The sequence below is a fragment of the Centruroides vittatus genome, unplaced genomic scaffold (assembly GCF_030686945.1).
Source record: "Centruroides vittatus isolate TY-2023 unplaced genomic scaffold, ASM3068694v2 contig_13, whole genome shotgun sequence".
In the NCBI taxonomy this organism is placed as follows: Eukaryota; Metazoa; Arthropoda; class Arachnida; order Scorpiones; family Buthidae; genus Centruroides; species Centruroides vittatus.
Window position 1 is genome coordinate 197009 of NW_027120828.1, and position 27565 is coordinate 224573.

The 27565-nt window shown below is 31.6% G+C and overlaps 1 protein-coding gene across 1 annotated transcript; it reads right to left on the reverse strand.

The window, feature by feature from the left end:
* Positions 1 to 10200: 10200 nt before the first annotated feature.
* Positions 10201 to 24964, reverse strand: LOC136989739 (homeobox protein BarH-like 1b). Its single transcript, XM_067287992.1, has 3 exons — positions 24700 to 24964; positions 17328 to 17689; positions 10201 to 10580 (listed from the first exon to the last, which is right to left on the reverse strand). Exons 1-3 carry the CDS (start codon positions 24962 to 24964, stop codon positions 10407 to 10409), a joined length of 801 nt encoding a protein of 266 aa, XP_067144093.1. The 3' UTR covers positions 10201 to 10406.
* Positions 24965 to 27565: the final 2601 nt, after the last annotated feature.

Here is a 27565-nt window from a genome sequence, read left to right on the forward strand (position 1 = left end):
GGCCATACGTTTAATTTTAGTGCGAAATTTGACCCTTAATATCTCCTCTACCAATACATCGATTTGGATGAAATTTAAAAAGTTCGTGTACATGATGAATACTATGGACGTCTCAAATGTTTAACAAATTCGTTGGATCGTTTTGGATTTACGTAATCAGCATTTTGTCGCGATTTACAGTGAGAGAGAGTGCGACACCACAAGCCAGAAGTTTGCACATGTTTAATGGCTTGTTCGACAGCTGCTCGCCGCCAATTTGTCCCTTTGAAAGTTTTTAAAAATATTGAGCATTGATGATAGGTCATTTTTTTTTTAAATTTTGGTATATTGGTCAATCGGATATCACATGGCAGTGCAGGCTATCGCGTGACTCACATGAAAATACAATTATAACGCGATTTCACTCGTTAGATAATTATTACGTGATTTTCACGTCTTGCAATTACTTTTGATTTAATTAACACAAGCCTAGGCCCGGATTCACGAAAGTGACCGATGATGTCGATAGGTAAACTTTCACCAAAAAAGAATTCGGACGCCAACCCTACGGCGTTTGCCCAGCTCTACCTAAGAAAACAAAAAAAAAAAAAAAAAAAAAAAAGACCGACACACGTGGACTCGCGACAAAACAAAAAGATTCCCAAGTCTTACAATTTCGTTAAACGGGCGCTACTGTGTATTACAAAAAATTTTCTTATAACTAATAACTATAGAGATGAAATGGAAAATTAAAATAGACAAAAGAAAGGGGTACCCGTTCCTTTTTTACAGAGATGATTATTTTCGATGATTTTCAGTGAAATTTCCTTGTTCGTCCTTTTGAGGAGGTTAACGTATCCTTTTATCGGGGATCAATGGAAACTCTCTTCATCAACGATTAATTGAAGCCGCAGGATTCTTGTTTCCCGAAGTCTTTAAGAAATTCTTAAAGTCCCTTGCTATGGTCAGGATCGACCTCTCCTCTCCTTCCCAGTCCGAAAACCGTTAACTCTCCCCTTTAGGCTCTTTTATCTCTTAGGTAGTTCAGAACGTCAATCATCAACCAAGTGAAACAGAAATGAGGACAGAAGCTACAAACTAGAATACTCTAACTTAAAGTTATGGCGTACAGCCACATGAGCATCCACCTCATGCGGAATAAATACTGACATGTCTAAGAAAATATTCGAACACGCGTGTTCTTGCAGTTACAACTGTTGCTGGTGAATAAAAAAAGTTGTTTATATTTTTGATTCTACCACACAAATACAGGATGATGCATTGTAATTAATCACTGGAATAACCCGAAAAAGGCGCATTCTACGAAGAAATCCATTGAAAACATGGAATAAAAACGCTAAAACATCATTTGGAAACTATCGTTATTTGGTGGAACCATTCTTTTCTTTCAAATAACACAAAAACTTATGCAAAAAACGTTGTCAATAGTTACATAATTTTTGTGGAAATGTGAACGGGCAAAATTTTCTGGAGTTTGAGTTGAACTACCAGTTTTGCTTGAGGATGTTTATCTTGATACAAGGTAAAGAATGTGGATTCAGTTAGATGGAGTTCAAACATCCCATAAAAATTAAGCCCAGCAATATTGGTCCATGTCGTCCATTTACTTCAATTAAACAGACATTATAGTTAGGGGGCAAAAGGGACCCGTTATCGCCTTTCTGAGGCTTGGGCTGGGATGAAAAACATTATTTTAACCATATATCCAAACAAAAACGAATCTTGATCTTTGCGATTAATTAAAATTAAGAAAACTAAATTATAAAGGAAAAAAATAAAATTATTCTAATATTAAAACAACGCGGTAAAAAAGGAGAAAAATTAGTAAATCAAATTCTTTATAAGACAAGACGAACAAAACAGAAAATGTTAGTCAGTGGCGTCGCGTAGTGGGGGCGGCAGGGGCGGCCCGCCCCGGGCGGCACTTATAGGGGACGGCAAAATTTCTCAATAAATAATAATATCTTGTAAAAATACCTAAATAAGGGGGCGGCGAAATTTTCCTCCGCCAGGGCGGCTGACACCCACGCTACGCCACTGATGTTAGTTAAGGTACTGCACATGGTTTGTTCAATACCGAAGGAAAGACGGTGTCGAATTGTATTCGTAAACAATTGTCTTCTCGGGAACAGATCTGGTCTAATTTCATCTGGTAACAGAGAAAAGCCAATTGGGGACCGAGAAAAAGGATTAATAACCGATAAAGTAACTATTTGCGAACCATATGATATTTAAACCCAGGCCACAAGGATTGCTGTGGCATTCCTCGAGGTCATGTCCCTGGCTGGGGTGTTTTCCGCAAGGTTCCATCTTCGTTCATTGCCGACGTATTCTCCGAAAGTTAGACCTTCGTTGAGAGAAACTTCGGAAATTCCGACTGCATTCAGCGGACATCGTTTCCTGTTCGAAAACAGGTCTTCGAATGCAACATCCGGTCAGCGATAAGAAACCACCCTCGTCGCTGGACTTTCCTCTTCTTCTTTCGAAGACTACGCTCCGAAATCTACAAGGATTTCAATCCTTCGTGAAAATAGTACTTTTATTGTAAGTTAATTATCTAATAAACAGGTTGAGTTGTTTGTAAACGAGGTATCGATCTCTGACTTAATCGCTCCCACTGTTACCGCTCGGCATCCAGACGGCAATAGAGACGATAACGATATATCACTTACAATCGTTATTTGTTTTTCGAAACTTCTTTCCCCCGGCGGCCCCACACTTTTGTCGTCTCATTCGTCTCCGTAAATATAAAAGGCGCAGTTAATTTTGTTTATTATTGGTGTCTGTAATTCGCAACGAGTCTGCTACTATAATGCAAAATTGGAATCGTGTATTATCGTTGTTGTGTGGGACAAGGAGATGCAACGCGAAGACGATCTGCCAAGGAAGTCTTTTATGGAAAACTGGCCCTATTTAGGTGTTACAATTGTAAACACCCGGAAAACTCCACAGGGCCAGCCCGTTGGTGCGGCACGAACCCGCGACTATCAGGGTTCAGTGGTTTTATCCTCTCGGTCACCGAGTTCGGGACAGACCATCCATGAAGACGGCCGGATGGCCGAGCGGTAAAGGTGGCAGCCTACCGCTCTGGGGGACCCGGGATCGAATCCGAACGGGTCGAATAATCCCCAGGAATTTTTCGGGGGGTGGTCCGTTCGGATATGTCGGGCCCCGTCCCTCACCACCCGGTCGCCCCATTGTGAGCCTGGCCGAACCCATAATGGGCCTACTAAAAGAGCCCTCTTAGTGCCCACAGGGCGGAAAGAGTTTAAAAAAAAGAAAAAAAAAGACCATTCATGAAAATTTCTGAATGGTCCACCCGGACTCAACCTCCGGACCCCAAAGCGATAGACCGACGCCTTAACTGCCTCGACCATCCAAATCTGGGTTTGGCTTGGTTCACAATGGAGGTACCGGGTATCGGAGGACGAGGCATGTTGGGAAACGTCAGGTCTTGTTTTGAAAAATTTCTGAAGTTCGTAATGTAGACCAGAGCTTCTCAAACTTTTTTGGATTACCGCCCTCTTCTGTTTTGTGTACACGGAGTTCCTCCTGTGTACACAGAACAGAGAGCGTTACTACAGTGTACACAATATGAATTTTATATTGTGCACACTACTAATTTCTCAAAGTGGGTGAAAACACTGAAGTAGACTTTCCAAAGTGTCAGGCTAACACTTCCATCGGCTTGGCCATCCGATCGTCAAACCTATGTCTGTTATCGATGGAGTTTTTAAATTGTTTATATATTACAAATGTATTTTCCACGATATTATTTTGACAAAATTGGTATTCCGATATCTTTCTAAATATTCTAATTTTATAATTACCTTGTAGGCCTATACAAATTTCTTTCTCGAAATGCGAAAAAAACCACACAATATTTTAAGTAATTTATTTTTAAATTCATTTATTTGACATGAATATTTGATTAATTTTATTATCCACGCTCACATTTTCTCCATTGCAGCAATGTATTTTTTAATTATTGTCTTCATAAATTACTATTATAGTAGTTAAATCTCCTCCATTTTCTCCAAAATTAAGTATTGCATTATCTGTATGTTTAACTTTTTTCGTTCTGTCAGCGCTAACATATCCTTTTTTACATACTTATTATGGATTCGGCCATCAGAAGGAAAGGGAAGCTAGAGCTATATCTCTCGGGCCCAGGCTTGTATAGGACCAGATAAGAAACTTATAAAGTTTTTACTTTATATCTGAAGTCTATAATATAATTTTATGTAATTTCATGTACACAGAGCGGGAAAAAATAATAAACTCAGACCGTCACTGCCAGGCCATAGTCCCAGGGTTCGTGGTCTCTCTCCGTAGCCTGGACTCCCAGGGAAGCAGTTAATGTCGAGGGACTGGACCCAGTACATAAATTAACATATTATCATAGCATCACTTAATATTCTTTTATATAAAATTAATTTATAATCTTTCAATTAGTTGAATAAAATAAATTGTAAAATATAATATAGATGAATAATATGTCTTTCTATAATTTAGAATAAACAAACAAACAAAAATTGAGTCAAATAAAATTTTAATAAAATAATTTAAATTTGTTACTTTTAATTTATGTTTCTATATAAAATTGACTTGTTTTCCGACGTTACACGATATTAAAATTATTCTAAATTAAATTTATGCTACTTTGAATAATAGTAAATTCTATTAGCCTATATGTACTGTACAGTATATAAATATCTATCTTATTGTGTTATCAATTAACTTTGAACTTTTTCTGCCCTACAGACATTAAGATTTCCATCCCTATTATGGGTTGGTCAGGCCCACAATGGAAACGGTTGGTGGTAAGGAATGTGATCCGACATATTCCCATCAACTCACATCCGTGGGCGTCGATCCATCCCCAATATTTTTGTACCGGAAAATTGTTCCTTCCTAACGTGTTTTTTTAATACCATGCTAAAAAAAATTAGAAGTAACAACGATTACACCTTATACAACAGGTACACCTTATTTTTTATACCCACTCAAAATCCGACAATGAGAAATTTTTCTGACTCATTGTCATTGTCTCCACCCTCAGATATATATGCAGATCGACGTTGATGCATCCATCCATCAATATTGAATCTAGTCGTAGATTTTTAAATCCATATGGATTATTCATTTCGTATTAAGCAAAAGTATCTTAGCCACTATTTTTTCTTCTTACTAATTTAGTAATCCATCCATTAATTTGTCCGATTCGTTTTATTACTACTTCACCTTTTATAATTTCCATTTATAATTACATCAAGTGAAAAGATCTTTTTAAATAAATTGTCAGAATTGTTTTCTACTACGTTTATGAGATTATATGAACTTTTGAATTATGAATTAAACAAGTAATTAAATTTAAAAAAAATCATTAATAATCTATTTTTCGTTATTTTTAAAATTCTTAAACCGCTTTTACACATATGTTTATCTTATTATTTAGATGAAGAAATAATTAGTGTTGTTGTTTCAAAATCCACATGACACACGAATAAACCATATAAACTAGGAAATTTTATTTCATTTTTTAATGAGTGTAAAGAATTGAACCAAATTTTCCAAATTATTATATACATAACTTACAGGATAAGGCAAACTTATACTTTTTAAAAGGTAAAGAAAGCTGTAGGTTTCTACATTTCTAGATTATTTAGCCTATAAAATATGTCTAAAATCTGTAGCTTACTTAAGTTTCTGCAGTTACTCTACATTCTAAAGGTCTAAAGGCCTTGAGTAAATGACTTTTATATGTAAACTTTTTTTTTTTTAAAAAAAAAGTAGAGTTTATAACGAATTAAAATGAAATTGCGCTAAGTGAAAGTATATTAATAATCAAATGATAACTTTTCAGGCTAAAACTTGGCTAATTAATAACAGATATTACGTAATTTACTAAAAGTAGGCAGTCTTGTATTAAACTTACATTAATTTTGTCACTATGATTTAATACGTTTAATTCTGATTCATTTATATAACTATAGTTTGAATCCTAACATATTGATATAAATTTACATATTGTATGTAACGCATATTTTCTTATAAATTATAATAATTTAATTATTATAATTTCTGATACTCCGATTCTGACAATATTTTTTTTTTTTTCTTTTACCAATAACTTCTTAAGCGTTTGCTTTAATAATAAGTGTAAAATATTTATTTGAATAAAATAATCTGCAGAACTTAGTATTAAACTTTTAGCTTATAAGTTTAATCCAAAGTTTTATGTTTTATACAGATTTGTCTTGTATATAAAATATATTATTTCTAATTGTTAAGATACGTTAAGACACGTTGACAACCGTCCTCCATCGAGCTGTATTGGCTTTCCATTCTCCTTTTATCAATAATGTCGTCCTTTCGAGTACAAATTTGTTTGTTTTTAGTTAATTTTACTTTATTATCTCCCAAATATTACAGGTACTCACTAGATTATCAGAAAGACACTATTATTAATCAGAGTAGGGCAAACAAATAAAATTTAAGGACTCGATTAGGGTGGCGTTTTACAACAGATGGTAATGATTCTAACATCGAGTTTAAACTCTATTTATTGTCTATTTAATGTTTTGTAATTTACAATTTGTCAAGAAATATCTATAACAAACTACTTTGTTACAAATGTCTTCTATTGTACTGTACAATGTCCTTTTTCTGTACAAGAAAGTTGACAACCTTCATTAAGACTATACTTCCGGTGCCAAAATTTATAAATATATTGTGAATATTCTTCTAAAAATTAAAGATATTAATTGTAATATTTTTAAAATAAAATGTGTTTAGTAATAATTTTGAAACGAAATTTTCCAGAAAACGTTGGATAATGGGCAATTAACGGCATTAAATATTTATAAACTTTATATTGATTTAGTACTTGTGTATATATTAATACCAATTGTATAAACAGTATTTTATATAGGTGTTTGACTGATCTGCGATTCATCTTTTAAATAACACTTATCATCAATTATCTTTTTCTGTAATATATCAAGGATATTTCGATTATTATTGAGGTAAGATTCTTCTCTATCTCGGGTTAAAGTATTAATTTTAGAAAGAAATAAAATTTATAAAATATGCCCTAAAGGTCGCTAGATTTATAATGGATTGCTGTATGTAGGCCTAAATAAATTTTTTAAAAACCTAAAGTTTCGGCTCAAAATTATAGATAAAAATCGCTTCATCGCATCATCTCGCGATCTTCCGGCCGAAATAATTAATTATTCACGAAATAACATATTATATCGGGCGTTATAAATACATTTAAAAACATTTCATTAATTTTTTTATTATTTCGATTTCAAATGAATTCTCTGTATTCCTTCTCCTATTTCTAATTGCATACTTTTCAAAACGGAAAAATATATTTTATCGTAATTACAATCTTCCGTATTTATTTTTGATATTAAAAAAAGGAAACAATTTTCTTATAATATTATGACAAAAAATATCGATCTACTGACATCGTTAATGATGATAATCTGTAAGATTTAAATTGTTGTAAACGTTAATGTTTTGTTAAAATATATATAAGACGAGTTAACAGATTTTAAATTTAGTTTAGGTATATTTAATAATTTTAATTTTAACTATTTCTGGGTGCTAAGAGGATCTTTCTTTTGTCTTTTGTAGGCCTATTTTTGATAGGTCTGCCTATCAAAAATAGGCCTAGTATAGAAAAACTTCATATCTGGGCTACTCATCTCAAACATTTTAAAAATCGACCCGAATTCGAACCCGGATCCCTCGTAGAATTATGCTGTTTATCGCCTTGACTGTCTGGTCGGCCTATATTTTGGATATTATGTATCGATAGAAAGCCATAAAAATAAACTTTACCAAAAAAATTTAAGTAGGTTAACGTATAACCACGATGAAAGCAATATTTCAAAGATTAGAAGCTTATAATGTCTAAAATATTTTTTTTTCTGGTGTTATTAGGAGTTTGATTAAGAGTATATATACAACTAGAAAGTTATTGTGGTCTTTTAAAAAATTCCCTGTCACATAATATAATTTCCAATATCCTAATTTTATTTATATGATTTATTAGGTGTCAAGTCTCAAATTTATGATTATCTCACTCTGTAAGATTGTTAAAATTTTATATTTAGTTCTAAAATTAATTTATAAGAGAGTATATACATTCTCTTTTAAAGTAATATGGCTGCTACTTTATGTAATTACTTACTTTTCATCATCATTGTTGTTATAGGCAGAAATTATTTTGCCAATTGGAATTCTCTCAATCATATCTGTTATTTTAACGAAAAATTTGAGTATAAAATTGTACAGAATCTACAGTGAAAGCAAACAAATGCATGCAATATAATTTTAATTGTATTAGTACAATTCGTTTAAATAATAATAAGGCTTTTATTTTTTACATATTTGAAGTATAAAATTATTGCCTTACTTATCTTATTATGATTATTTATTAAGTAATATTTTGAAGTCTAAATGAAGGATTCGAACTCTGCATTAGTTCAATTACAGGTACAGATGTGGATTTGAATAGTTTTTCTCCTTCAATATGCCAAAACAAGCCTTAAATTTGGAAAAAAAAACCTTTCGTGTTAATATAATTCCAGCATATGATATTTTTAAGGCTACTAATGAGGTCGTAGATACACACAATTCAAAAACCCTTTGGTGCTTTTAGATTAAAGCTCTGTGTTTTTGTTATATCAATAAGTGTTTAGTAGGACTTCTAAACTCTTATTAATAAAAGGAAAGAAACTTCTTATTTAAATAGGAAATAATGTGAACAGTATGGTGAAAGAAATATAAATCTATGCACAACAAACAAGAACGAAAAACTTTCTATAAGCATAAATTCGAATTAATTTATTCGAGAGAAGTTATAATAAATATTGAAGAATTCATCACGATACTGACATAATTTTTACTCTGTTTTTTAGAGAAAAGGTTCCTCTATAGATTGTGATAAATGGTATCTCCGTAGAAGAGTCTTTTCTTTCTTTTATCAATAGGAGTTTATAACTTTTTTATTTAAGTTTTAGATAGGAAATAATCTGAACAGTTGAGTTCATCGGAGACAAAAACATGATACACATGTCAATGTCTAGTAACATGAAAGCCAGATTAAGTGGTATATCTTTATCCATTCGAAATTTTCGTTGGAATTAAGATATATAAATTGTGTCATTTATTCGTCCAGAAAGGCTTCTAATGTTTAAAAAAGGATTCCGAATATAAAGTGGAGGTATTGTCGTTTTAAACGAAAAATTATTCTTCTATTAGCTAAAAAATTTAATTCTTCTTAGGTCATTTCTCGCTAAGCAAGCCGAGTTAACTCCTTCAGGGGAGGAAAGATTTATTAAGGGAGAAAATTCTCCGTACGATCAAAAAATCACCATCAGAATTTGCTAGCAACATCTATTAGAGATATATCCGACGAGGGAAGCGTTCTAGTATAAGCAAGATAAACCCGAGCTATTTTTATTTGAAGGATAGGAACGTCAATGCTAAAGTGGAAATCAATCGACCAGAAATTCACCAAAGCGAAAATTCACTTGTCACTCAGTGCCTTAATAAACAGCAATTCGTAGAATATAGGCCTACACAGTGCCAAGATTTCGGGAAGGAGGTGGGCTACTTCAAACGTTCCCACGGTTATCGAGGTAATGGCTGGTTTCGTTGGGAATAAGTTTTATAATTCGGATGCTGATTTTTTTCTCTTTGATTTAATAATAGAAATCAATTGGTTGCTGTGTAATAAAACGCGTGTATGGAAGAATTCGATTAAACCATTTATCCCGACATTAACACGCGCGAATCAAACATTTCGCTTCATTTAGCAATTTTATTGTTTGTCTCTCCTCCACGAAAGAATCTCGAATTAACGACGTCGAAAATCGACCGCCATTTTTTCCTTTTCGGTCACCAGAACATTATCGACTTTGCTGTCATCCGGAGGATTCCCTCTCGAATCCGAAACGAATCGATTTGCAGAACCATCGGTTCAGTGGTCGGAGTCAATGGTTTAGATGGAGAACGGTTGACACGATTGATAAAACACTCCGCTGCTGAAAAAAACCATCAGTCTAGCCGGATAGAGAAGTATTTAACGAGCCGAAACGTCCTCCTACAGCGTGCATCGACGCGAATCGTAATTCTACAATGGGTAATTGGCAGTATAAAACAGGAAGACGTCGAGGACAATAACACGAAATTTATTTAAGAAAATCGACAAACATCGACAGAATCTCTGAATGTGTTGGACACGTTTTCGAATCAATTGGTTGTGATTGGAGAGGAACAAATCCGAGATGAGCGAAAGAGGAACTTGGCAATCACAGCCAACCATTCCGTATCTGGTCTAACCTGCGAGGTTATGAAAAAGTAGGATGATCTTCTATAGGAACCGTTTAGTAGAGATCTCTCACGTCGGACGAGGCGTAGGGAGAGAAAGGCGAGTGACACTTCTTATCACCCATGGAAGGTACGCTCTTCCCTTGCGATTCGTTCAACGATGGAATCGAGTTCTTCTTTGGTCGCCCTTTCGGTTTTGTAGGAGGAACCGTGCATCCGCCTTGCATTACCTGCTTGAATAAATGCATAAATCATACACATTTTACCATATAAATTCTTACATTTATAAATTTTGAAGTACGGATAGTATTTTTTCCAATAACTTACGCTAAACGATTAAATATCGAGTCAAATAACTTGGTTCGATATTTGTTTTAGTGTAGCGTTTAATTAAGCCAATTAAATATTTCTCGAAAAAAGATCACATAAAATAGTAATGCTATCCGCATCTTATGAATAAAAATGTAAACTTTTAGAGTAATTTACTATAAAAATTAAAGATAATTAACTTATTATAACTACTATAAATTCTAACTCTTCCATCAAAATTCGAAGTGTTTTTATGGATGAACTCTCGCTTAAAGGAAACACTCGATTGAAAATTGAATTTTCTCAGGAGAATAAGTTCCATTAAGAACTTTACACAAATAATCGACTTCTTTAAAAGCATCATATTACACCCTTTAAACAATCAAAAAATACGCATCTGCACTTTATTTAGAAAAAGATGCCATCCTAAAACATGATTAAATATAGATTAACAGTCTTTTGACTTTCTTTTCGGAAAAAATGCATCAAATGAAGATTCTTTAATAATAATAATAATAGAAAAAAAGAAGATTTAATTTGACATTACTTGATGAATTTCTAAGTATTACAGCCTTTTCGTTCCATTAAAAAATGAAATCAACTTTGAGTAGAAATGTTATCTGTAGGCCTATGTATATTCTAAATTGAAACTTCTACTATTTTAACATGTTATCTTTTTATTTCAAATATCAAATTCAAATTATTTGCTTCAAGTATTTGTTTAGAATTGGCATTTTACATATAGTGGATGGCACAAAAATCAGTTAATCAATATGTGTTTTTTTTTAAGAACAGTTATATTTTGCAATTAAAAATCATAACATGTAGCTATTTCAAGCCAGTTTGTATTCAAAAATGTATTTTAATTAACTAAATTTTAAACCATTCATATACATATATAGGTTATATACTCGTATATACACATAGAGAGGAAGGATGGCATCTCTTTCTGCTCTAGGAACATCAAGATACAATATAAATACATAGAATTAAATATTTTAATAAGAAAATTATAATTCAAATAACCACATATTAGAAAAAACTATCTAAAAAATGTAATTGCTTTTAGAACAATTTATCTGGTCAATACAACTCTGCATATTTTTTATGCTGTAGATTGAAAATATTCGGTTGAATTTATAATTATGGGAATTATAAATTGTTACTTTTTATATAAATATATTATTTAAATATTAGGTACAGACAGAAATGAGTTGCGGTTCGTTTAAGATGCTTTTCAAATGTCTACGGTCGAGTAAGTTCTATCATTTTTCCCATCACATTAGTATAGATTCTCACGAAAGACGAGAAAAATTGATGATAGAGCTCACTAGGCTGTTGAAAATTACTAAATTAGCTTCTTGTTTGTAACATTTGAACCTAAAAAATTCATTGAACAATATAATTAGTACAAATGATTGATCTCGTAGATGTCGAGGAGCAAAGCTTTATCCTATCGATTTAAATTTATTTAGTAGAGAAATAGAAGAGAAAAAAAATAATAAATTTCCAATTGCTGAATAAACAAATATAGAATATAAAATGCCACATTAACACAGACAAAAGTGAAATTTTCTGTTTAAAAATGGAGTTTTACTTTAGCAGAATCAGAATTAATACATTATTCATCAGGTACATTCGTTTTCTCAGAATGTACAGTACAATACACTATTATGCCAATTCGACGTCATTTCATAATTTCCCATTACAAAAAAGAGTATAGGAATGGGTCAAACAGATGTAAAAATGTACACTATTAAGGCGAAATGAATATATTTATAAAGAAAATTTAAAGTTTTCATATGTCGGGTATTTTCGTAAATAAAACGCCACTAAAAGTATGTTAATGGGCTTATTCTTAGATACTAGGCCATACTTAAGACGGCACAATTTTTTAGATTCATCAACTGTTATTTTTTAGTGGTGTTTTGTTTTTGCTCTGTCAGGATCCTCGAAAAGTAAGGGGATCACGCGAACCTCCTCGGCAACGAAAGGTCCCGACTTGCAACCACAATTGGAGCTGATGAGTTGAAGAATCCGGAATCCGAAAAACACAAGAATGGTATCAAGGTATCGAAGCGGATGAAGAAACTAACGAATATTATGATTTTTCTAATGACGACAGATATAATTTTTATTAAAAATACTTTCCAAAGATAAAATTCTTTAAAAAGTGAGTAGAGATTTAAAATACATCACTTAAATAACAGAAAATAAAATAAACTTTCGGAATAGGCGAAAACTTCGATTAAAATAATAAAAAGGGAATAGTATATTTTCTTTCAAATAAGTAGATATTGTGGGTATAATCATGAGACCTTTTGATTTTTAACCCTGCCTTTGAAGATCAGGATTAAAGGCCATATAGAAAATGACAAAAATTAAAAATGGGATAAATATTTTATTAAAATGAAGTTTTCGGATTATCCGTTAACTTTTATTGGAACAATTCAGAAAATGCAAAACGGTTCTTACTTCTGATACCAACGCTAAATTTTGCGTCAAATTTAATTTCGGAATAGAAGCGATTCTCATGATATAATCATATTTAAATGTTTCTCGCATTATTATTCAGTTTAAAAAAGTACAACTTTAAAATTTTATCCAAGTTTTCTTCGGCTAGAATCACATCGTGTTACTTGAATAAACATCTTAACTATAAATCTTGCAAACGTGTGCGATTTATAATTAAAGTTTTTATTCAGTAGCATCGGTATAAATGATTCTTTCTCTTGCAAAATAGTTCAAAACCAATATGCACTTGATTTTAAGAAGCTGAATTAGCATAAGTACAGTGAACAATCTTTAAATGTCTACCACTACAACGAATTAAATAAGTTTTATATAAAACGTAATCATGAAATAAAGTTTTATTTTCATAAGCTTATATTTTATTTAAAACTTTGATTCCTTTTAACGTTTAAATTATTAAATATTTTACAGTAACATTTGTGAAATCCGGAATTGCCCGAGACATTATAAACTTTCCGGCTTAAGCGAGTTTTCCGTCTTAGACAGGCTTGAACGCGAAAACGGTCAATTACTTTAAAATGAGAACTTAAATAATATAAGTTTCAATCTAGACATAATATTTGCTACATTCATTGTAATGACTTCAAATGGCACAGGAATATAAAATGTACATTCATATTATTTTTACTCTTTCCGCTCTTGGCCATTAAGAGGATCTTTTTTCAAGGATATCATAGGTTCGGCCTGACCGACTTATGCTGCCGGGTGGTGAGAAATAGATTCCGACGTATTCGGGACAGCCACTCCGAAAAATTTCCGGGGTTTTTTGAACCATCTCGGGTCCTCCAGAGCCGTAGGATGATGCCTTAACCACTTCGACCATCCGGCCGGCAATATATATTCATATAAAAAAGCACGTAGTAATTAGGCTATTCTGTAGAAGCGTTTTCGCCTGTCAATTTTCGTTTAACCGGAATGATTTCTGCTTTAGCTTTTTTGTGACCTTTCTTCTACAGATTTTACCAACTTTAAAAGAAACAACTCGCCCAGTCATATAGCTTTTCGGTCAAAGAAACGAATAGGTTGTAGATAATACTGTTTGCTAACGGATAAACAAAACATTTCTCTAGAAACAGTGTAAACCGGAGATGATGAAGTATAAAGCTATATTTTACGTCAGGATTATATACTGTTAGCCTCACGAAAATACTCCTTAGCTACCTGTAAACTAGTTTACTGTAATGAAAAATAAAACATTCTTTACAGAAGTTTCAATGTCAAATCTTACCTACTCTTTACTGACAATTTAAAAATTTCTTTTAAACATTGCTGGCCTCTGCCAGTGCGGATCTGCAAGGGTGATTGTTACGGCTCTGGTGTCAATAATTCGGGAAGGCAGCGCAATCTTCCCGTTATTTTAAAACTGAAATGTACTAGGACCAGAGGAAAACGAATGTGTTTAATACATCATAAATGCGGACTTCAATTTAAAAATATTTCTATCAAACTGTAGCCAATAGGAGAAATGTCTCACGATGACGTTCACTCTAGTCACCAGGTTTCGCCTCGATTCGAAAAATAACGCAAACACCTCGCTGGCACGTATAAATGCTTAAATCTAAATTTGATAATAAAATTTGATGTTTATATTCGAGATTACTTAATAAATCTTACTAAATTTTAACATCGTATTATTTCTAATGTTTTGTGTCAAACATCCTGATTCAACGATTATTTAAGTTCGTCTTTGACAGGTTAACTAATGCGGTTTAATAACAGAAGTATAACATATAAATTTGTAGCTTTCCGTTCACGTTTCATAGGTTCTGTTAAGATATTTTGTTAGCCAAATTTGACGATAATGTCCAAATAATGGCAATTTTTCGGTTTTCACAAGTTACCTTTTTAATCAGTTCTTTCTCTAGAAGGTTTAATTATATAAAATAATTAAAGAAATAACGTTATGAATTAAAACTTGGCGCTATTTTAAAATAGATTTGAATTCATTATAAACTTTTAAATAAACTATATGAATTTGGAGCTTTTTAATAAAAGGAAGTTAAATTTAAAATGTGTTCAAATAATTTAATAATTAGTAGGATCAAAAGAGCATCCTTTTATATCACGTACTCTTAAAAGAGGGCCATAAAGTCATTTGGGTCTGGCCTCAAATTTGCAAAGGCCTTAAGAACATTTATTACAAATTATTCATTTCATTGCATCCATTGTATTAAGAAACAGCTTTACCCATCTCGACATCATCAGTGTTACTATTCAACCTAATGTTACGATTCCAGTTTACAAACATTCTAATTCTAAATTAAAATAGTAACATAATTATAGAGTTAGAATTTCGGCCTATTAGATATGGAGAAATATCTGAAAGGCCTCGATCATTATAGCTCTTCCTATTCAATGTAATTACGTTGCAATTTTCTAATTTCCCTCCTTTTTTCTAAGAAAACATTTTCACTAATGTTATACGCTTTAAATTTTTCATATAAATTTAAAACATTTCACGTTATAACATTTTAAAATTTGCTATCAGTAAAGATAAGATTTTGCCTACCATGTTCACTTTTTTCCCAGATTTTAAAGATTTGGCACGATAACTTTTATCTCGGTAATTTTCGTCACATATTTTAAAGAAATTTATATTATTATTCAACTTTATTCCACGCCAAGAAAGACATTTTTTATGGTAAAATTCATACAAATATAGATGTAAAATCAATCAAGTTATTGAATATGCAATACATAGTTCATTACCATTTTCAAAATGGCATCCGGCTCCAATTTCGCGTTACGTTTCTAATCGATTCGAACTGAAGTTTAGATTTGCTTTTTGTTTTTTTGATTAAACACAAATTAAAGATTTTGATGACGGATTTAAATAACGTTAAATCGGTATTATAATCAATCAAAATGGATAATTATCATTAGTATTATTAATAATCGGAATCAATCGAGTCGTTCGTATCGACCATATATATCCATTAGATTCTTGATTAATGATGCTAAACAATCATTTAAAAAACTTAAAATTTCCTCGAACGAAATGAGACTTAATGGGAGCATTGATGCATTTATTATAGTCTAAGTTTTCGTTAAAAGAATAGGTAGAAAACTTCATGAGCTTCAAATAATGGTAAGTTTTCTGGTATTAATTCGAATATAGTGCAATTCATGTTTGCAGATAGATAGATCCACCAAATAAAAAGTTAATTGCAGTCATTTAATAATTACATAACTACCAATTTAAGTTTGGTCTACAAGCCGAATTATGATGCAATTACATAACAAATTAAATACCGTTGATGTAATTCTCTCGAGACGCAAAGATAGAGGCTTGAAGTGCCACACGGAAAATTTTAAAAATTGATTTTCTACTGGATAAAATACAATTTAGGGATGGTAGGGAGGTATAAACAAGTTAACTCTCAGATAAGGTGTAAGGATAAACAAGAGTAAGAATTCTTGGATTACATATCATGAAGAAATTTCAAAAAACAGTAAACATTAGGATAGTTACTATGCGCGCTCAATACTGCTGAATTGATATTTAATTAAGCCACGATTAATTAACCGAAAATAGATTAAATTGCTAAATTAATTATAGATTTTTGGATAAGCGAACGGCACATAATTCATTATTTTTTTAGTTCTTTGACAATGTCTGCATGTGTTATCTAAGAGTTTTTAAAAATATTTCAACAACAATTAACGATTAATTTATATTTTTATATTTTGGGAAGACTAAAATTAAATATAATTTAAAAGCACTGTGTTGTAGCTAAAGAAATTAGCATAGACTTAATTATAATTGATTAATTAACACAAAGTTTACTCGCTCTTTATTGGATTTTTTCAATGATAACGATGCTAAATTGTTCATCATGCTTAATGAAAATTAAAAAAATGAATGCAGTTCGATGAATAAAATGAACATTACAAAGTGCATCAAAGGCTTCAGTTCACAAGGGACAGGGTGCAGACTTACAGGTCTGCAATTGGGAAATATTACACGAATCTAAATTAGACCTGTGTAATTCAAAAAGGCTATTTCTTTCCAAACCCATTCCGTTTTATTGCACTTAAAGACAGATTTGAAATTATTATATTAAACACAAATTTAAGGAAACTCAGTTCAACATTCCATAAACAAAGTGAAAATTCTATCGATGAATTAAACTCACCTGTTTCTTCCATTTCATTCTACGATTCTGATACCAAGTCTTGACTTGAAGTTGAGTCAGGCCTAGAGCTCGGGCCAATTCGGCTCTGTCGGGTGTCGAAAGATATTTTTGACAATCGAATCTTCGTTCCAATCCCATTAATTGCAATTCGGTGAAAACGGTACGATTCCTTCGCACCTTTCTTGTAGCCGAGTTCAATTTTTCAGTTTTCTGTTGGTTCTCTTGCGGTTCGGGTATAGAGGAAGTTTGAGGAACGAAAGCTTGAACTGTTGTAGGATTCCAAGTGACGCCAACTTGAGGAAGGACTTGAGGAGGAGATGCGCTAGTTGCGGATAATAGAGGATAAGATAGTTCGGGAAGTGCTGAAATGTTCAAAAAAGATATGTTTACGTATTAAAAAAGTCGATAAAATAATACGCGATAGGAAAAATCTTAACGAAAATAAAAGTATCATCGGTGTTTTCTTAAGGCGAAAAAATATTGAGAATGTGATCTTTAAAATGCAGCAACATCAAATTGATTGAAAAGAATCGTTTACATGTTGTTGTCCATTAGAAAAGCAAATATGTGATGACGATCGATGTCCTTTTCCATGCAAATGGCCGCGCTTGTCTCGTAAACTGAAAAAGATAAAACAACCTTCGCCGCATAATTAGGTAATAACTTACTTGCACGATATCATACAGAAAAAATCGAACTGGATTTATAATTCGAGAGATTTTTATTTTATTTTGTCACAAATTCATATTTAAAAGATGCACACTTTCTAGTTTCAAGTTACGGTACTCGACTCTATTCTTGAATCTTTAAATTACTGTAATCTTAAGAAAGTTAACGCCATTTTAATTCAAAAACGTTATATCTAAACATCTATAAGCAAAAGATAATAAAATCTTTTGCTTATAGAAGTTTAGATTTAACGTTTTTGAATGAAAATGGTGTTAACTTTCAATAAAATGGCGTTAACTAAAACTCAATAGTTTCATATATATATTTATGCGTAAGTGACGATAACAATTGGATCTTTGAGTATATAAAATATGCCTAAACATTAGATCCAGATAGAGATGCCAGCACTACCATTTAGTCTGTGCTTTAAGCATAGTGGGGGTCCGAAAACTGTCTTTTGCATAAAGATACGAAAATAAAACAAAAATTTCTTTTGATAAATAAAAAATAAAAGCAGATTTTATTTTATTTTATTTGTACATTTTTACGATTTTTCGAGTGGAGAAAGTACATATCCGAACGGGTCGGTAAAACCCCGGGAATTTTTCGGGGGTGCCCAGATATGTCGGGTTCAGTCTCTCATCAACCGCCGCCCCGTGTAGGCCTGGCCGAACCCAGATGGGAATGAAAAAAGCTCTCATAGTGCTCACAAAGTGGAGAATGAAAAAAGATCATATCTTACACTTGTCAGCCTTCGCTAAACATTATTCGACTATGTACTGTACCGTGTAATGTTTTATCTCCACAGAGATCTGTAGATAGATGAGCGTAAAGTGTAGGCTCATCAAACAAGAAAGGTGCGAACATAATTCGTAGTTTCTTACGATTTTATTTATTATATAAGCTCAATGACAGACGTTACGGTAACAAGCGAACAGTCTAAATAATAATCTCCATTAAAAATTGATAAACAATTATCCTGTCCGAAACGGAATTCGAACTCGCATTATGGCGAATCGTCATCACAAAACGCGGACATATTGGCTAAATTAAAAAACAAAAAAAAAATATTCGGCTTAATTCATTATATCAAATGAAACTATTTCAAAAAACTATGAAAAGTTTAATTATTTTTTTACTAACGTTTTTGAGGCTCTATCACGTTTTAAATTGCATTTGTATATACAGTATATTATCGCATCAAGCGTAGGCATTATAGAGCTTTAATAACAAGAAATATAAACACAACAAGAAATATAACTATAATGAAATTCTAATATCATTTTCATTCAATTATTAAACGAACATTGCTCTTTCACTAAAAATTCAAGATAAATAAATAAAATTTACGATTTCAAAAGGAAAGGAACGGCCTACCAACCGCGGTTTACCATTGCTTCGATTGGCCTATTGAGTTAGGCCACAAAAAATGTCAACAGAAGTGGATAAGAAATAGGGAAAGAAGTGTTGCTATTATGAAAAATTGACAAGAATTTAAATCTAATTCGAACCCGGATCCTCATAGCCATAAGAAAATCCTTATGGCATTGCATAGGGTCAAAATTTCTTCTGGAAAATATTTTTCGCTGAGATTTTATCAAAAACGAGTACTTTAGATACTCGTTTAATAAAATCGACTTATATAAGCTAAAGATATATACTATAAAGTTAATTTTATTTAATTTTCTACTGCTTTATTTATTTAATCTTTACCAAAAAGAAAGCTTTATAGAAAACAATTAGGTTAGTAGCTACAGATTTTCATTGCTATAATTTAAAAATACATGCAAAAATACTAAAACATCAAACATGTATATCAACCACGTTGTCATTATTCGTTTTATCGTGTTGCAAATTAAAATAATTTTCGTTTCTTCTTAAATATTTATTTTTTTAACTAATTATTTTCGTTAATGATAAAAGGAAAACGATTCTTAAATTTAAAAAAAGAAAAAAAACTCATCAAAATCCAATAAAAAGATCAAAGCGAAAATTAGCAAATGAGAACGTTGATGACATAGATAATTAATTACCCTTATCTTTGTTAATTCCCGATTACTCCGATAGGTGGAGATACTCATTAAGTAACAAAAGTGGAAGATAAACATTTTTTTTTTTTTTTTTTTTTTTAAGACGAAAATTGATAATTGGCGTAAATTATCAAAGCTTAAAGTAATTTGTTAATTATCTCTAATTAATAACCTTTACTTCACGGGCAAACGCGCGTTAAGATATCACGAAAATCGACACGGATGGAAGAGGGCATACAGTGGCGATCACCTTGGAAGATAAGCGGTTTCGGGATGACAACTCGTATGTCTTTGTCACTAGAAATGTCACAAAAAGAATTTCTCTGGGTCATCTACTCTAACGATAAAAATTTTACCATAATATCTATGGAAAATGATGATTATTTGGATATTTTATTCGCACCGTTCCCCATCAGTCATTCCCATACCAATTTTGGTATTCAAATTTCATCCAATTCCGTGTGGTGCCAATCAAATTCCGAAATTTCACAAGAATCTATTTTATAAATATATAAATTTATTTCAATTTTTAAAAATAATATTTTTATCCCAAATTTCTTACTTTTATGCAATGAAATATTATGAAACTGACTATAATTTGAATGCCAAAAGCCAGCGTCGGAATGGCAGATGGCACACTAAATTATAAATTTTATGTCTTTGTTACTCGGTTTTATTAATTTTTTAGCTTTAGGTTTATATTGGATAATAATATTTAAAGTAAAATTAAAACTGTTAAGTACAAGAAACGAATTAATTCTTCTCATAACTTAAGAAGCGTAGGCCGCCGCGATTCATTGTTTAATGAAATATTTTTATCGAATAAATGACATATTGAATTTACAATTTTTCGTATTAATATAAAGCTTTCTGGTTTCTCTTAAAACTATTATATATATATTTTTTCCGTATTGTGGAACATCTACATTGATTCATTTATATTCTTTAATGTTACAATTTGATTCGGAAGAGATTTTTTATACGAAATTTGCCGTGTACTTTTCACTTACAAAATATTACTCAAATATGAATTGATAAATTGAAATGCAATATCTATATTCAAAGCTAGACAAGGTAATATACTGTACAACACGTATATATATATATATATATATATATAAATTTAACGGCCTATATAACTTTATATATAAACTTGCGAAGGATTGTGTAGACTGTACAGCCTACACAGGTAATTAGAAAACGTAAGGCCTACAGCATGAGTTTCGGTTACATTCAGTTTATACAGTATTTCGATACAGAAGTGTTTATCTTGTGCTATTTTTTTTATACAAATTTAAAAAGTATGTATTGTCTATTTCTAAACATGCAAGTCTATATTTTAATGCGTTAATTTCATATAAACTAAGCACTTAATTAAGAAATTAAGGTTTTTTGGCTTATTTTATGTCACTTTTAGAAAGTAAACTTGAGGGTGATTTATAAAATCAAACGAAAACGTTTGTTTACTAATTAAATGTTTAATGGAATTGTAAACGTGTTTATTTTTTCATTTTAATAATAGTAGTAGTAATTTGAATTAGAAAGTAATAAAATTATGAATTTTGAAAACGGTAGTGAAAGGAGAAATAGGCTATGTAAATCTTTATTGTGCATTCTGCGTGTAAATATAGTGCATTGCTTTCGTATTTTAAAACTTAATTTTCTTATCTAAACCTTTATGTTTACTTGTAAACTTACCAACGAAAAAATTCCCAGTTGTCCCACATAGGCTAATCCATATGGGACAACTGTATGTTACACTAACGCCAAAAACGTTTAAAAGTATATAAGACTTACTTATAAAATTGTTAGTTTGGAATTTTAGTTACTTTTATACTCAAAATTACAATAATTTACTACTTTTCAACATATTGCGGTATAAACTTATCCAACAGATTCCTTATACGACTCCGAATTAGGTCTTTTTTCTAATACAAGAGTAGGCCTACACAAATGACCACATCTTTATTAACTAGTTCGAATAGTACTTGATGGTAATGAATTTTCTAGGATGGGAAAAGAATAGAAAATTATTAATTTAGTGGAAGAAATGTATTTCCTTCAGGTAAACTGACTTTCGACATTGATACAAAGATTATAAGCGTACAAATCGGAGGAGGAGGATGTTCTTCCATCCCCTTCTCTCCCCAGTAGAATAGTAACGATTGCAGAAAAACAGGAATCAATTGTTCAGAAACCGATCTTCGATGTAATGATCTATGAAAATGTTCCCCGACGTCGTTGCCACTCACACTCTCTCCTACTTCCATTCTTTTTCAATTTAGGACTTTCTCGTTTCTATCGCCGTAATTACGATAAAATTACAAACGTCTTTCCGAAATTCTTAAATCCTTTTTCGTTTCAACTGTATCGATGACTATATTCGAATATATTATCTTTAGAATTATATATTCGGCTACGGGAACCGTTTTATTTAGCTCTTAACGTCAATTCTCTAACGTTGTTCGATATTTAAGATGTCTATTAAGGAACGAAAAATTATCTATCGTCACAATGTCGGGCTGTAATTTTTAATTTTTAAATCAAATAAAAAATTTAAAATGTAGGCCTCGATTTTAGTAGTGTCTTGCCTCTGTACATCATACTTTTCCTTTAACAATAGAGTCGTGCCGGTCAACCACCAATCGGGGAAAAATTTTTGAATTAAAATAACATAATTTCCGATGCACACCTGAAGTTTCTATGTAGTTAATCGTGTCCTTCTGTCCTTAAGGTTCTTATGTCTAATTTGTCTTTCATCTATTTAACTCCGTTCTCGAAATTAAGGAAAGACGGATGATAGTGGAAATTTATAGGTCTACAATTTTTTTAAATTGTAGCCCAATAAGATTTGATTTTTTCTAATTAATTGTATATATTTATCAATTTGTTTAACAGAAATGTTAGATTTTCTGTTTCTCGAGGCTTACAATCGCCGAATAAATTTTATTTTCGTCAACAAGAAGTCGTCTTTGGTATTAGGTGTATTGAACTCTCTGTATTTTCTAGTTCTATAAATGATTTAATTACATAAATTTCTGAAATATGTAATAATATTTTAGACGAATTATCGTTAAATATTAGTCTTATTTTCAAGATTTAAAATAAATAAATAAATAAATGCTTCTTTGAAATATTCTTAAAAGAAAGAGAAGAATAACTCCTATATTTTAGTATATGTAATTCACAAAATATATTTCCCATTTAAAAGTATTAAGAGATAAATTTTGAAGTTCCAATTTACAAATTTACTAGATTTGCATCTAGCTAGGCCTCTTACTTATTGAATTTATCTTTCGAAACTGGTTTTATAAACTAGAAAAACCCTTTAGAATGTATTGCATCGTACGTGCATTGAAATTTACACTGAATTACTATAGCAAGACAGAATTAAACCTGAAGTCCTAGTAAATGAATTTCTACTCTAGGAAAACATGGTATGGTATATTACTCATAAATTCAGGCCTTCTCATTGGGATGTTAATAAGCATATTTGGCGCGGGTTTCTCATTTATAGAATCCTCTTTTAATTATTCATTCCGTTTAATTTCTCGTGTTATTAAGAAAAAATCTTTATTTTTGCTAAATTTTATTATTTAAAATACATTCTAAAAAATATAATTAAAAACATTTTAAATATATTAGAGAGCATCAAAAAGATAAGTGGCCCAGGCCTCTCTTGAAAGGCTTTGAGTATGAATGCTTTTCTAATGGAAATCAAATTCGCGTATTCAGCTAGATGTGAAAATTAAGGAAGAAAGATTAGAATTTATGAAGAAAAATGATATGATTTGATTTTAGGAATTTTAACCACGTCAACACCTTGATTAAACCCTTAATTTCTCTATAAATTCATCATTTTGAACATTTTCTATAAATGCAATAAGATATTTGGTTTGTCTCTTTTAATATTTTGCGATATTAATTAAGCCTATATAAAATTCAGTATTAGAAATTCTGTCTTAATGAATCTAAACTAAAAAATTTGGACGTAATGTTACCTCGTTGGCCTATTAATTTAAAAACTATCTTCACCAAATTTCAGTTTTCTATCTTTGGTAACATTTTAGTTACTAAAACTTAAAGGCCTTTAAGAATTAATGGAGTTTTAATAAAATAATTAATGGAGATATTCTCTATGCATTTAAAACATAATTTTATGACATTATTCTAAGGACAGTTGCTTTGCAAATCTGTGTATTGCGAATCTAACAAGATGGCATGAGCGAAAGACTGCTTCTGTGTTTATGTAGTTTTAACCCTGGAAGACTTATCATAAATCCGTGCAATGACCTTCTAGTAAATCTAATTTATTTTATGAGTTTTTTTACTCTTTAATTTCTATATTAAACTTATATAAAGTAAAACTTTAGTCTTCCCGCGATCGTCTTAAACCATTCGACACGCACAGTCTTACACCTGTTTCGGATGCAAATGATCCTATATACATATGAATTATTTTAACTTAACTTATTGTTTCGTTTGTTGTTGAAATTGTGTTGCTACCGAATAAAAGAGACACTTTCGTTTACGGGACGAAATGAAAAGCGGTGTGTATATTATTGAAGGATTTGCTCGGTACAGTTTGTAACTTTCAAATAATTTAGGCCTAAGTGTATAAAATGTAAACAAAAGAAAGTAGAGAGAGTTAGAGGCTAGAAAAGTTGCCTTACCTGTATGCCAGGTGGGCGAGCAGTTGAGGCAACAGAGAGGTAGAGCGTTAGCGCAAACACTCTTCTCCAGAGGATTTCTGGAAGCGAAGAGAAATGCTTGTTCGCAAGGCCTGGAATCCCATAGATTAGTCGAGGGTATTTTATCCACTTCGATAGAAGCCGAACTAGCACTAGTGTCCGGTAATATATCTCTGATGAGGAACGACGTGCGACGTCCACTACACAATTTGTCCGGAGTGTGAATTGCATCGGATGAAGCCAACATGATGGGAGTCGCGACTAACAGACCACCGACTAGGCGCAAAGTATCTTACGAAAGAGTCTTTAAGAGCAGAGAAGAAAAAAGCAAACGCCAAATATATGTCGCACATTTACTATCAGCAGTAAATGGGAACTCCGTGGGTCTAATCAGGCATACAGGAGCTGATACCCCCTTATGGATCGTGTTGTTGGAAAAATCAATAGTCATAAGTCGGGACAAGAGGCCTTAATAACGATTAAGATTCCGATTCGGTGTAGAAAGTGAAGTGGCGAGTCGACAGCATTAAGAGCAGTTATCAACAGTTTTTGATGCTAGGGTCCGTTATTGATTAACTATCAATTCTTCATCAATGAGAATGGAGGAGCGAGCGAAGAAAAGAAAAGTGGGGAGGAAAAAAAAGACATCGTCATAAACGCGTTCGACTCGGCCCGTCTCATTATGTTACTTGAATGGAATAATGTGCATTTCTGTAGTTCTTTAAAGAAAACTTCTCTTTTAAAACGGTTGGCGATCGTGTCGGAGGTTTTTGTGCTTCGGACGCCTTGTTAATGAACGTCATCATCAGGATACTGAAAAGAGCCGATGTAATGAACCGCCACCTTTCATCAACACCCATCTAGCTTGTTAAATGGCGGTGATACTGATAAGACAGGTTGGGCGATTTTTTTCGCTTATCCTCTTTGTTTGCTCGCTGGTGCAACCGACGAGAAGAAAGAACTCTCCCACTCCGAACCGAAAAAAATCAAAAGAGGCGATAAACTAGATTGAGTCGCGTAATTGAAAGTTTGTTTTTAGTCAAACTTTGTTGGTGGGACCGCAAATTACCTCCTTTCGGGACGTTTAATTGGCTCGTCCCTCTTCCACACTTTCTCGAATTTCGTCCGTTACTTCGAGTTTAGGAACAGAACCGAAAACGTTCCTAGCACTTTCCTCAATTGAAAACTAATAAATTTATCTTTTTCCAAATAAATTTATCTCTTTAATTTCACCTTCAGTTAAGGCGATCTCCTTAACTTTTCAAGATTCTATTTAATCAATCGTGACAAATAAAAAGCTTTATAAATGTTTTATAGCCTCATAAAGAAGTTTCCATTGTTGGGAATTACATAAAATTCTTTAACTTACTAAATAGCAACCAATTAAAAAGCGATTTTAACTTAGGAAAAGATCAAAATCTACTTCTTTTCGTCTCCTTCGTTCATTTCTAGAGCCGTCTGCTAGCATCTGTTTTCGTATGTAGTTTCCTAGGACACCAACGACAACAAACATGGTAAGACAAAGGGATGATTTCTCCTAATTACTATCTAAATTTTTTAATTTAAAACATTTATTTATATTTAGACCGCTTTTAAACCGGTGGATTCGACTCAAGATGTAGATCAGGAGAGCCAAGGAGTACTTCCTATAAAAATCCTTCCCGATATAGGAGAATCTCATCCTTGTCCTTACTTCCGTTCTTCCGATTATATTATCAAAGTCGAATTTCTACCCAAGCAGAAGATAGTATTTAACTTTATTCAACTAATATAATTTTTTTTATTCGATGAATCTTATATAATTATCTTTCAGGCACCAGTTCCTGTACCCGTTCCTGTCAGGTAAATTTTAATCTCTTAATTATATAGTATAATTGAAGCTTAATATAAAGCTTATAATTAACAGTTAGTATTATATTTTAATTTCTAGAGCGAGTCCCGTGAGTATTTACATATTTGGAGTCAACCATTGCATGCAACGGAATTTTCCACTCTTATTTATTCTATAATAGAGTTTTGTATTCCTACTTTCTCATATAATATAAAATACTATTATTTAGATTATTTATTTATTTATTTAATGTAGAATTAATAAAACAACAAATGTTTCTTTAATCTTCTACATTTTCCTAAGCTAAAAGCTTAATCTTTAAACTTGGTTCAAAAGGTCAAGTAGAATATATTAAAACTCTTAACTACCTGGCTTTTAGCTTTTAATTTTGGCTTTTTTTAATTTATTATTTATTTTATAGCGACTATTAAATTAAATTTTAATAATATAAATCTTACAGTTTTTTTATTTATAAAATTACAGTTTTAATAAGAATTTAAGCTGAAAACGTTCATATTATTCAGACTTTGATGAATCATAACCTACTTCTTTCATACTGTGAGAGATGATGAAATTTAATATTACTTCTAAAATTCATTTACTAAACATCTGTCTGCCATATTTAAATAAAATTATAGTTTATGTTACCTTTTTCTTTAATAGTAGAATCTCAACTACTTGAAAACTGATCATTTATGTAGATGATAAAATTGCTAAATCCTTCATCTATATAGGCCTATCTATAGGCTTATCTGTGTAGTGGATATTCCTCATTTAATAATAAATTTTTAAAAATTTATTTAAATAATTAAAATTTTCTTCCTTTATACAATTTTTAAACTTTATTCGTGTCTTCATTTAACCATAAAATACAATAGAATAATAGAATAAATACTGCCAAATTCTACAATTTTTGTAAGCGTTTATGTAACTTTACAGTAAAGTCGAATATTTTATAAATTTATGCATAAAAATTTCCGATTTAAAGCATCATATATGGATCCTGTATAGGAATTT